This window comes from Nothobranchius furzeri, chromosome 9 (genome assembly GCF_043380555.1).
Source record: "Nothobranchius furzeri strain GRZ-AD chromosome 9, NfurGRZ-RIMD1, whole genome shotgun sequence".
In the NCBI taxonomy this organism is placed as follows: Eukaryota; Metazoa; Chordata; class Actinopteri; order Cyprinodontiformes; family Nothobranchiidae; genus Nothobranchius; species Nothobranchius furzeri.
The window spans coordinates 62,727,304-62,740,832 of NC_091749.1; the positions used below are offsets into that span (position 1 = coordinate 62,727,304).

The 13,529-nt window shown below is 42.4% G+C and overlaps 1 protein-coding gene across 4 annotated transcripts in view; it reads right to left on the reverse strand.

The window, feature by feature from the left end:
* Nucleotides 1-5,399: 5,399 nt before the first annotated feature.
* Nucleotides 5,400-13,529, reverse strand: part of dagla (diacylglycerol lipase, alpha) — a 52,092-nt gene continuing 43,962 nt past the window's right edge. For 2 of the 4 annotated variants that reach the window (XM_015953128.3, XM_070555027.1), the window contains exons 18-21: nucleotides 12,890-13,016; nucleotides 7,573-7,739; nucleotides 7,311-7,328; nucleotides 5,400-6,650 (exon numbers count right to left, since the gene is read on the reverse strand). In XM_015953128.3, the coding sequence (XP_015808614.3) occupies nucleotides 5,600-6,650; nucleotides 7,311-7,328; nucleotides 7,573-7,739; nucleotides 12,890-13,016 (1,363 nt within the window). In that variant the 3' untranslated portion in view covers nucleotides 5,400-5,599. The remainder of the gene's footprint in view (nucleotides 6,651-7,310; nucleotides 7,329-7,572; nucleotides 7,740-12,889; nucleotides 13,017-13,529) is intronic. The other 2 variants (XM_015953130.3, XM_070555028.1) reach the window with 1 other exon arrangement.

The window sequence follows — 13,529 nt, forward strand, 5'->3', positions numbered from 1 at the left end:
AATCCGAGACCATGGTCTTGAGTCGGAAAAGGGTAGAATGCCTTCTCTGGGTCAGGGATGAGGTCCTGCCCCAAGTGGAGGAGTTTAAGTATCTCGGGGTCTTGTTCGCGAGTGAGAGAAAGATGAAGCACAAGATCGATAGGCTACCGGTCTGTCGTGGTGAAAAGAGAGCGGAGTCAGAAAGCAAAGCTCTCGATTTACCGATCGACCTACGTTCCTACCCTCACCTATGCTCGCAAGCTTTGGGTAGTGACCGAAACAATGAGTTTGCGGATACAAGAGGCCGGAATTAGCTTTCTCTGCAGTGTGTCTGGGCTCTTCCTTGAGATAGGGTGACAAGCTTAGTCATCTGGGAGGCACTCGGAGTAGACCTGCCGCCTCCCTGGTGAGTATTTCCAGGCATGTCCAACCGGCAGGAGATCTATAGGAAGACCAGGACACGCTGGAGGGACTATGTCTCTCTCAGCTGACCAGGAAATGCCTTGAGATTCCCCTGGAAGATCTGGCCCAAGTATCTGAAGAGGGAAGTCTGGGCATCTCGGTTACCTACAAGTAACATGTCCAACACCAGAAACCTTAAAGAAAAGACTAAAACAAACAGTTAAAACACTTTTGCTACTCACACAAATCCAACAGAGCCACTGTATGAAATTGCTGGTTTTTTCACTTTATACTAATTATTTTCTCCCCAGTATTAAAGATAAACCTTCAGTTGCAAATGTTAATGGCTCATTCAAATACTGTACTCATTGTCCAAATTTAAATGTAGCCTGATGTGGATTATTTAGACCATTTATGGTTTAAATTATCTGCAGTAAAAATGTAACTATTATTTATTTGTGCCAGCTTTTCATGGTGTTGCAGTGAACAAGATTTAACTGAAAACGGACATCAAACTATGCAGCTTTGTCTCCAGTTGGGCAGCGATCATCAAGTCACAATCAGCCTTTTGTCAGAAATGACGAGTTAAATGCAACACGGAACCGTAAACGACTAAATGGGAGAAAGAAAAAGCACTTTAGAGGTTTATGCTTTCGTTCTTTTTTAAACACAGAAACAGTTTTGTTTACCTGTTTGTAGCTACAGTTTCGCCAACGGCTGCCGGCTTCTTCAGGCTGACGCTGATGGTGGCGCGTCACTTCCTTCTCCGTTTATCTGCGGGCAGCAGAGGACGTTGTCGCCCTCTACTGCCCGCTCTCCCCTCTCCGACGATGCAGTCCCATGCGTGGTCCAGCGTGTAAACTCCGTCGTCCCTGTTCATGGTCCCACATCCACGTCTCCTTATCTCGATTGCTTCCTTGATCCATCTTTTGTATTTTTGTTGTTCGGTGGTTATGATCCGTGTGCTGTCCCAGTCCATTATATGGTTTTCTCTTAAGCAATGATCTGTTACGGCTGACTTTTTTTATTGTACTTTCTGCTTCTTCTTTTGCTGCTCTTGTGTGTTTTCGATTTGCCTCTTTCTCGCACTCCTTTCTGTGTTCTATTGTTCGTGTGTTGAGTTGGCGTCCGGTTTCTCCTATGTATGTTTTATTGCATATTTTGCATGGGATTTCGTAGATGACTCCACATTTTTGTCCAGCTGATATTTTGTCTTTTGGGTGTACTAGTCTGTTTCTAACTGTTGTGTATGGCTTTGTTGGTGTGTTTATGTTGTGTTTTTTCATTGTTGCTCTTATTTTTTCCGTTATGCCTCTGATGTATGGTAGGGTTATCACTGGTTTTGGTTCTTGTCTTTCTGGGTTTCTGGTTCTTTTTTTGGGTTGTTCTTTGCTTTCTGTTTTTGTTTGTTGTTTTCCTTTGTTTATTGCCCATGTCGGGTATCTGCAGGTCTTTAAAGCATGTTGTATGTGTTTGTCCTCCTGTTTACGGTCTCTCTCTTCTGTTATTATGTTTGCTCGGTGATATAATGTTCTGATTACTGACATTTTGTGTATGGTGGGGTGTTCTGATGTCCATAATAAATATTGGTCTGTGTGTGTTGGTTTCCTGTATGTGTTTATGTTAAGGGTCCCGTCGGTCTGCCTGGTGATTTTCATGTCCATAAATGCTATGCTGCCTTCTGTTTCTAACTCATAAGTGAATTTTATGTTGCCCGTGTCGTCAATATTGTTCAAGTGTTGTGTTAGTGTTTCTGTTTGACCTTTTGGTATGATTTCCAGTATGTCATCCACGTAGCGTTTCCATAGTTTTATTTTGCAGTTTGGGGGGGCAGTGGCTATGGCTTTTTGTTCCAGGTCTTCCATGAAAAACTCGCACAGGGTGGCTGATAACGGGTTACCCATGGCGAAGCCTTCCAGTTGTTTGTATATTGTGTTGTCGTATGTGAAGTAAGTGGAGTTAGCTACCAGTCCTATCAGTTGTGCTATGTCATCTGCTGTGAGGTTTGTCCTTTTGTGTAAAGTTTTGTCTTGTCTGATTCTGTTAACTACTATGTCTATGGTTTTTTGGGTTGGTGTTTTTGTGAACAGAGATGTGACGTCATGTGAGATGAGTTTGTCGTTATCTTCTATTGTAATTTCCTTTAGTTCTTTTGCCAGTTCTATACTATTTTTGCAGTGTTGGTCACGGAGACGTGGATGTGGGACCATGAATAGGGACGACGGAGTTTACACGCTGGACCACGCATGGGACTGCATCGTCGGAGAGGGGAGAGCGGGCAGTAGAGGGCGACGTCCTCTGCTGCCCGCAGATAAACGGAGAAGGAAGTGACGCGCCACCATCAGCGTCAGCCTGAAGAAGCCGGCAGCCGTCGGCGAAACTGTAGCTACAAACAGGTAAACAAAACTGTTTCTGTGTTTAAAAAAGAACGAAAGCATGGATTTAGAAAGACACAGCAAGAACACACCTAAGATGTTCACTTTAGAGGTTTGCCGAGGAGTTCAGCCTTTTATTTCTAGCTAAACATTTTTTTACAGTGGATACTTTGGTAAATGTACTCTGATAGGTGCAATCTGAGTTACATCACTGATTAAAAATGAAGCAGAATCTCCTTCGTCTATGCTGCATCTTCCTATAATGCTCAACAGTCATCTTCAGTGTTCACAGCACCTAAAAGCCTGAACAACCCATGACATAATTTACTCAAAATATATCTGCACTGGGCTCCTCTAAAACTGATGACATCACATCAACAGAAGCACCAACTTTTCCAGGGTGAATGCTTCTTTTATAAATGAGTGCTGCCTACTTAGCATCCCTTTCCGAAATGGGAGACCTCTTTAGGATGAAGTCAACAAGTGCACTATGAGAAACACAAACAAACAAACAAAAAAAAAACAGCTTAAAAGACAGAAACTTGTACTTTTCTCTTTTAATTTGTATTTTATTTTATTACAGGCAGGGCAGTGAGGGAGAGGAGTCCAATACATTCTCGTTGTGGGGCAGGAAAGGAAGGGATGCAAACCAGGTTAACATGGACAAGACATAACTGAATTATTCCTTTCAGTATCGACCAATTTGTAAATCTCCCAATAGTTGTAACTCGTCTACATGTAAGCATTTTTATCTCAAAGATATTGTCTTATTTTTATATAGTTGTTGTCTACATGATCCTTTTGGAATGCATCTTTTCATAGACATCTGCATAAATAATTACACATAAAAGACAGTGCTGTACACATCATGGTAGGAAAAAAATAATCTGAGCTTTCCATCCACAGTTTGGTGTGAGACCAGCAGAAAGCAAAACTACTGAAGGTAGGAAAACTGCTGGTCAAGCATTAAAGGACTGGCAGCATGATCTATGAAGTGTCAGACTGCAAACTGGCTGGAAAATGGTATTCCAATTAGAGTTTGTGCAAAAACTCATGACTCTAGGCGTAAAGGTGGTTGTGCACCAAAGGTCGCCGTGAAAAGGCTGGAACTGTGCAGCACACATCGCCACTTTGACAAATTTGTATGGAAAAGGAATACCATCATCATGCTATGGTAAATACCACTCAGACAGAAAAAAGCTCAAATCTTCTTGCATTTGGGGGAAAAAAAAAAAATCCCCACACTGTTCTGAAAACGGAGGTAAAAAAAACACCGACATCAAACCAATTTGTTGCAGAAGCAAGAAGGATAATAATACCATCAAATATATCTTTAAAGGTGATCAAAACATTTACTGTACTAAATAATGCAAAATATGAGCAACCGTTACACCCGGAGTGATATGGAAGCTTGAATTCCACGTGAGTATTTAAAAATGGGCATTATGTTCAAGCCCATCTGTGCATTCAGTCCAAAAAACATCTGAGGTGGGCCAGATTAAAGGGAAGAAAAACACCTTCATGTCCAAACCTACTGAGAGCACCTTCAGAATCACAGAAAACATCCTGAGACACTTTTAGAATAAACAATTTGGTTCTGTGCTGCAACGAGGGCATCTGATTAAGCTCTAAAAAGCTGGAGTTTATGACCATTTCCGGATGTTAGAGCAGATTTACTGTGACTTGATGACAAGACTTGTTCTACATCAGCCATGCTACTTTGAAATTCATGAAGCGTGCATGTTGCCAAGAGCTCTTCTAAGAGAAATATACAGTATTTAGGAGGTTATCAGCAAGTTTCTTGTTTGTTCACACCCGATGTGCAGAAGTTGTGTTTCTGAAATGAAAGCCACGGTGGCTTTTAAATGTCAGGATGACACCTTATCTGTGTTGTTGCTGCGTAACAGTCTGCATGAGAACTGACTGAATAATTAGAATGAAAACACTGAACTGAGCCTGCGTTTAAATAAAGCAATATACATATACAAAATCACATCTTATAAATACATTTGGCAAGACAATATGTAACTTTTTTGGCAAAGGGGGTAAACTGAGCTATTTAATGTGTGCAAGAGTAACAAAATGTAAATCTGAGTGGCTTGGTGACAAGTTCTCCTCACGAATAAATTAATTTAAAAAAGAAAGTCTTCATGCATTATAAAGTGTAACCAAAAGACTCCAAAAACATCCATAGGCATCTGTAATAACTTTTCCCACAATCACTAAAAGTTTAAGACACGTGTATTCTCACCAACATCGCACACTTACTCTCTTTCTCAAAGTCTGTTCTTTGTAGACCTGAGGAACTTCTCTTATCGTCTTCTTACGTCGGTTTAAAAACAAACATGTCCATCTTCACATTCGCAATGTATAAAATAAATTAAAATCAAAGCTGTACAAGTTTCCAGAGCTGATGAAGATGCAGGAAGTGGTACATCACGCCAGCTCAGATGATGTGCCTATCCTAACCGTTTCTACAGTGTACATTTCTGATTTCCTGCTTCTCCCCTTAGATTTTAAGGTCGTGATTTGTAGCTGTGTCTCCATGTGGGTGAGTCGTTGTTGTGAACTGGCATTGTGAAGCTACAGTTGTTTATATACACTCTAAAGCAGCACAGCCCTCTGGCATGCACAGAGAGGTAACATCATTGCAGTAGTGTAAAACATCCAAAAGTTCAAAGGAGACACCTGAAGAATGGATAGAATCTGCGTGTTGACCAGTCAAGTTCCTTTCACGGGTTTTCTGATAAGTGACTGTATTCCATTGCATGCGTATTTTGTGATATGTTTCAACATTTGGATAACTGCCCCTCTCTACGTGACAAAGAGGTCTTCAGAGCACGTTACACCAATGACGATAGAGTGTTCTCTTCAGGACAGTGACAAGGAGTTGATGTTCGTAGAGAGTGAATGGTTGGTGGGGCACCTTCGCTTGGGGAAAGGTCATTTAGCTCCTCAGATGATGAGAGAGGGAAAGAGGGTGACAAGGATATGCCTGAGGAGGGGTCAGCAGACCCAGCAAAAGTACGTGGAGGCTTGGGGACGAGGTTGGGCTCCAGCGTTGCTCTGGCTAGTAGCTGCGAGTCTTCCAACTGCTGTCCATCTCCAAGACACTCACCCTGGCCAAAAGAGCCCCGGCCAGACTCAGACTCCCCGTCCGACAGGTCCAAGGGTGGTGAGCAGCTGCCGTCCAGTCTGAACAGAGAGTCTAAATACTGAGCAAACTCTAGTACTGCTTGGCTGGGGTTCCCGTTGGATAGCTGGGGTGGAAGATTTGAAGTTGCCAGTGTGGTTTCTGCACCTAACCGTCTTGAGCCAACTTGTGGGCTCAATGGAGCATTAGGAGAGTTCCCAGGGCTGTAGACACCAGGAATCTGGTCCCCATCATGAAGCACTGTTGGCAAGGGGTTGGACTCTGGTTTGGATGAACGAGCCAAGAGACTCTGGGTCAAAAAGGCTGGGGAATGGTGTCCACTGTAGCGAGGTGTGGCAGGAGACAGCCTCATGGGATAATCTGGAGTGGATCTGGACTCAAGTGGGGTTAAGAAGGGTCCGACCTCCCCCAGGTGCTCTGGTGTTTCAGGGCAGAGGCAGTCTGCAGCCAATAATTCAGTGCGAGAGCTGAGAGATGGATTTTCCTCTGGTATGGGGGCATCTAATGGGAACGGTAGGCTACCCAGCATTGGTGAACCCCTCAACGCAGCTGAGGAGCGTCGGGAATCCAGACTATAGAGAGACTCTGCGTCTGAGAGGCTCTCCATGATGGCCAGCGGTGCCTTGCGGTCTCTCAGCTCCACTGCCAGGCGCTCCCGTGCCCCACGCAGTACTACAGGCACTGGGGGAGGAGGGCACTCAGAGAAACCATCCAGAGATATTTCCGACTGGGCACCGGAACTACAGGAGGAGAAGAGTGGGTTGGAAAGTAACGACAGGAAAAAAGACGGGAAGAGGGGATTAAAAAAATACAAGACAGACATGAAAATTGGGTCAAAACTTACGGAGGGTCAAAGAAGGAAAAAAGGGGTAAGTGTTAGTATAGAAACTACATCTAGATACTGCAAACTACGTGATCATTGCAATATTGATGATGAAAGAGTAGAGAAGAGACAGGGGACTAAGGGGTTAGGATGCTCATCATTTTGCTAACTCGTGCTTCCATGAGTGATCTTCCAGTCATCAATGACTGGATCTCCTAATCCCAACTCCTTAAATGCACTTAGATGAGCCAAGATGGTTTGTGGAAGATCTTGAAGAAAACTTTACCCATCCTCACAATTTTTCCTCACCTTGCTTGGAGTGAGGCGAACAAGTAGGCACGTTAGCATAATGACACACATCCATTGACTATAACCCAGTAGTGAATGTATACTCTGGTTTTAGCATCTAAAACAGTATTTGACCAGGACTTCACATCAACTTTGCACAAGAGCTAGACCAGAGAGGGCGAGGTGAGAATTGAATACGTTACAACTGCTCTGTGGTTAGACAGCGTGCAGGCGTGCATGAGAGAAGGAATCGTATTATGCAGTATTAGTACTGGCATGCTTTGCTTACCGTAACAAGGTTTTTTGTCTTTTTTTTTTAATTTTTCAAAACAAATCAGAACAGACAAACAGTGGTTTTGAGAAAACAATAGAGTAACAATTAGTAGCAGTCTATGGACTTTGCATTTAAATGAAATAAAGGTTAAACCTAGTCTCGAACGATGCTTCAGCCATTACATGCTAAGAGTGGAAACTGACTAAACAGAAGATCACACTGATTAATATATCGCCAAAGGCTCAAACACACCCACAGCAGTGCCAGGCGTACTAACCGAACACTGCTGTTCCTGCGATGGTGGGTTGCGGGTGTCGGCTGCTGAGAGGCCGTCGATGCATCCACAAACAAAGACTCTGGGTTCAGGTCTACCTCTGTTGGGCTCACCATGATCTTGGCTGCTGACAACAAGGCCGTTTTCCCTTTATTGTAGTTCTCCAGCACCTGTCACAAGCACAAAGGTATACTCAGGCACATGACTTCAGAGATTAAAGAAAAAAAGTTTGGCAGAAGCCTGAGGGCACCACCGTGGACCTGCATCGGTTTTGAAAGTCGACGGAACAGTTTAATACAAATGGGAGGGAGGGATCAGTTGTAACCGGAGGGAAAAACAAACTGATCCATTAAAATGGGTTCTAACTGAAGCACTAAAACGATGCTAAATGAGTTTTGTTTCTTTGTTAAAACATTGGAGAAAACTAGACGCTGGTTCAACTTGTAATAAAAAAATGCAGGGGCACGTTTTTCTCAAAAAAACAAAACTATAAATTCCCACATTTCACTTATATCCTTGCTGGATAGCTAAAAGTAGGCTAGCAGTTTGCAGGGTATCTGCAGGTTTAAGGGAGCCAAATTTAATACTTTTTAAGACCTTTTTTAAGACCACTTTGACCAAATTTAAGCAACTTTTAATATTTTAATTTAAGCTATAATTTCCAGCTATTGCCTGGAACCGGTGCCAACCACGTCGCGAAACGTGGGATTAGCCATCCAGTTACCATTAATGTTGCACTTCCCCATGGTGCAAGCTCCCACTAGCTTAACCAGCTAATGTGCTCATCTAAAAGTAGCCCCCTTTCACAACCAACTGAATGTGTACGGTTCCGTTTATGGCAACATCGTACACAAAAAATGCTGAACACTAACTACAAATTCACAAAATTTTTATAGAAATAAAAGAATCTTGTTTATTGGGTCTTTAGTAATTTAAGACCTTTGGAAACTGTATTTAAGGATTATTTGTCATTTTTAAGGATTTTTAAGGCCTTAAATTTGGAAAACGCTAATTTAAGACTTTTTAAGGACCCGCGGATGCCCTGAGTTTGGGAATGCATCCTCACCATGTATTTTTCAGACATCAAATTGGTGTGAGGTATTGTTGAAATAGGAGAATAAAAAAATAAAAGCTTCCAAGTTTCTAGTCATAATTTTGAATGAACAGCAAAAGTACAAAACAGTAAAAGCAACTGAATATTGAGTTTACACCTACTCTGGCATGAAACACCCACAACAGAGTTAGGATGCTTAAAGAACTACACAAGATCTATATCATATGAGAACAAACTACTGGACAACTAAATCAGCTTAGAATGCTCATGAAAACTCTTTTTTTAAAATAAAAAAAAAACATATATTGAGTGTGCATTGAGAGGAGCCAGTTCAGGTGGCTCCAGCATCTGGTTAGGATGCCTCCTGGGCATCCAAATGAAAGCAGACAAACGATAACACAGGACACGCTGGCCCAAGAGGCTGGGGAGAGGGAGGTCTGGGCCTCTATGCTTAGGCTGCTGCCCCTGCAACCCAACCCTGGATAAGCAGACAAAAATAGATGGATGGATGGAAATAGTTTGTTAACTGATATAGTAACAGATCACTTCTACCCTACAAATCTAGACAAACCGTAGCAGTAGCAAAAGATTTTGCTCTCCAGGTCGATCTAGCCACACTCCTTCAGCAGGTCTACCATTGACCCAAACAGTTTTGTGTCTTGCCAATCAGTGCTCTACATTTCTTGGGTGGGTTTTGCACTAAAGTTGCAACAGAGCGAAATTACAAAGATGGTGTTGGCTCAGGAACAGGGCTTGTTTGAAATGGCTTTGGCATCAGCTTTGGACTATTTAGACATGGGACTTTCTTTGAGACGTGAGCAGACATTCATTTATTTAAAAAACGGATGTATTTGCTTCTTCTTTAACTGTATTGTGGACTGCCACATTGACTGATTGCCAAAGCAATGAATGGCCAATCCCAATACTCGCACTGCACCCTACGGTCTTCCGCGAACTGCCCTTGAAGGAAATGCGCAGTAAGGCTTTGAGTGTGTAGTACACAAGTGTGCAATTGCCAAATTGGGACAGTGACCTTTGCGTTGCATTTATCATCTTAAAATGAACTTCTATCGTGCGAAAATACATATTTCTAGAAAAGGCATTTGAGCTTTCTGCCTTCTTCTCAAAATTCCCACGCAGCAATAGATTGTGGGTAATATGACCAAAGCGAAGTGGGAATCAAGGGTGCAAAAGGGGCGTGGTCAACTTCCACACTTGAGGATCAGGACACCCTACGCACTCCGGGCCTGGAAAGTGCAATTGAAGTGTGCAAGGGTGCAATAGCGAGTATTGGGATTGGACCAATGTGTCAAGTTGTCCGTTGCTCCGACTGGTCGTGGCGCTGTCCAACTGCGTGCAGACAGCTTGAAAAACAGCCGTAGCTTCAGCCTCTCGGCTGGGTTGTTTCAATGGGTCACGGACGGAATATATACAGAGAGAAACACAAGTATTTGAACACCCTGCAATTTTGCAAGTTCTCCTACTTAAAAGCATTTTAAGAAATTCAGGAAATCACATTGTTGGAATCGTAGTGTTCAAATACTTCCTCTCTGTACTTGCAGAAGGAGGATGGCTTGCCAGGCTAGATCACATCAGCATCCTGTAATAAATACTTATTTAATTTTACTGAATGAAAAACGCACATTATTAACAAAATCTTTTATGAACAAATAAACATGTTAAAAACATACGTGCCAGTGACATGGATTATTGGAGCTAAAAGAAAAGTCAACAGAAACTGAAAATCTAATGACCATTGGGAAGTTCAAATGAAATAAAAAATGTTTATTATTTTTTGTCATGCAGGTGGTAAGAGATAAGAAATAAAAACAAGTTAATGGGTCTGATGAGGCTATTTGGTGCATGCGAACGTGATAATTGTAAGTAAGCAAATATTTTGTAACCAAAGTCATACGGAGTCTAAAAGGATGATAAATAAATAAAACTGGTGCACATATGAAGTTTGGCGTAACAACGTGTTTGAATCTGAGTAGAATCAAAAACATATTTCCAGTTTTCAGCATATGCAGGTCTGACAGCTCTCTGCTACATCAAGTCAGTAAAAATAATTTGTTAAAGATTTTTAAAGCTGTCAGTGTAGCAGATCTGAGTGTTCCAGATTTCCATATTCTTTTCCCCTCGTTACCTCTTCAGCTGCTAATAATTGGCAGCTTCTTTGAGGAATCAACACTGAGAAATAGATGAATGAAGGCTTTTGAAAAGCAGAAAGAGAAAATAGAAAAATCTGCAGCTCCTGAAAAACCCAGTCAAGCAGGAAGAAAGAGCAGTTAGTGTGCAAGATGGCAGGTTACTATGGAAACATTTCAAATGCAAAAAAAAAAAGTTGTTAGGTTGAGAAGCAGAGTTGGGAATCTTATGCCAAAGGCGTGTGGCCAAATGTGCTGTGGCACAAAAAGAACAGAAAAAAGATCAAAGGTTGGTTAAAAAAACACACTTTTTGACCCAAGTGAGGTTCCATACCACCAGATCACATACACTTTAAATGGGCGTTGTAACCCAGAACTTATTATTCAATAAAATTCACCTCATCAGCTTGTGGTTTCATATGACAAGCTCAAACTTGCTGGATCAATTCATTGTATTCATTTTCATCTCTTCCTCTTTTTCTTGAGACGTTTAACCGTCACCAATGAAGTTACTGGAACTTGATGCATCTACCCAATGGCTCATGTGGAAAATGCAATTATGCCAGTTTAGAAACAAGAGAGGGATCTTGGGAAGTTTTCCCTAAATTGGTTAACCAGTCAAGCTGCTTTGTCTTTTAACAGTTTGAATGAAAGAAACAGCAAAGTCTCTCCATCCTCTCCATGATCCATTTAAAAAATGTTGTTAAAGGTTAACCTAACCATGGTCAATAGGTTTCTGTATCTGAACTTTACATTAGTTGTTTACCTTTACAAGACAGAATCAGACAAACTGTTCACTACCTGCAAACTACCAACTTCCTGATTATTCAAAGATCCATATGAGATCTTCAGAGGTGATGAGTAAAGTTGGACTCAACAAAAAAAGGAGCAGCTACTTCACGAGAGTGAAAAATGCAAGATTCAGACTTGGTTCGTGTTGGAACGTGTGAATAATTTTCAGCTGGAAGTGCTTCTGCGTGAGAGTGTGAAAAGATGTTAGACTGAGAGGAGACAGACACCAAACACGGATGAGAGACGGAGGTGCGGTATGGTAGAGGAGCTGGAGGCATGGCACGAACATCTGGAAAAGAAATAGAAGCAACAACCCTCAGAGGGACTGAGACAGCCTCGGGTTCCGAGAGGGAAGTGTAAGACGAGTGTTTGTGGGTGGGATCAGGGGCAGCACTGGGGTTTAGCTCTCTTTGTGGAGTTTTAAACACTGGGACGCTGCAGGTTGGCTGACTCAGTCCCAGCTCCTCTGGGTCCAAGTTTTCATGCTCAATTTCTTCCAGTACCTGTCAAAACATCAGAGGCATCACACTACAAACTATTCACATCACACAACTACACACACACACACACACACTCACAAAACGTCAGAAAGTATACAGACAATTCTAAAGCCACTAAAAGTGCAAACCCCAAAGTGGATCCTTCCCATGCACACACACGCACGCACGCACGCACGCACACACGCACACGCACACGCACACACACACACACACACACGGCCCTTCATCAAAACAGGTGTTCAGTGTCCTAGAAGAACCAGAGAAAACCGTCAGCCCACCATAGATCAACAGTTCCCATGCACTTTGAGACAGAAACAAACCATGAGATACGTTGAAATGTGGGTTAGGAATGTGTCACATGCAGAGACTCAAATATAAAGATTAAATGTAAAGTGTTTTTTCTTCTTTCAACCACTTGCTGACATCCTAAAAATCCTACCTATCTGCACTTATTTGATTTTGGCTTTGACAGAGTGGTTTAATAATTCTGTGACAGTTCAGCATTCAGTCATGTGAAGCACGATTTAAAGACTGAATATAAATGTGTATTAACTGCCATTAACTATGTCTTTGTTTTGTTGCATCATAATGCAAAAATCAAGGATTTGCAAAAAAAAAAAAAAAAAAAAAACCAAAAAAAACATATATAGCATCATTTAGATGCTAGGCTACTGTTGTGCTTTCTCTCACTCATCTACTAGTATGATACGTATGAATTCTTTACATTTAAGAGTTAATTTAACATCCTTTAGTCCTGTTATTTCAAAAGCTCCCCTCAAAATGAATTAAAAACACCAGATCTATGTACACACACAGATAATACAGACCTTGTTCAGACCCTTCATCACCATGTGGGGCATGTGCTCGTTCAGCATGGCGGGTGATATGATGACCTCATTGAACGCCTTGTTATCCCCCCACAGAGCTGAGTAGGTTGGCTCTTCCTGGCCACAGCTGAAGAGACACACACACTCTGTCAATCACAGCAGAACCTGAGAGAAGCTTGTCTAACGTGTGACATTCGAGCTTTATTACGTTATCTAATATTTTATCATCTCGTCTTGCAGCATCCCAACTAGGGAGTTCCAGACCGTCCTCTCCCTGGCTACCTCCACCAGCTCCTCCGGTTGGACCCCAAGGCGTTCCTGGGCCAGTTCAGAGATGTACTTTCTCCAACGTGTCCTGGGTCGACCAGGGGGCCCTCCTGCCAGCAAGGACATGCCTGAAACACCTCCCTGGGGAGGCATTCAGAAGGCATCCTAACAAGATTCCCAAATCACCTGAACTGACTCCTCTCGACATGGAGGAGCAGCGGCTTTACTCCGAGTCTCTCCTGAATGTCCGAGCTCCTCACCCTATCCCTAAGGCTGAGCCCAGCCACCCCACGGAGAAAACTCATTTTGGCCACTTGTATCCACGATATTGTTCTTTTGGTCATTACCCAAAGCTCATGATCATAGGTGAGGA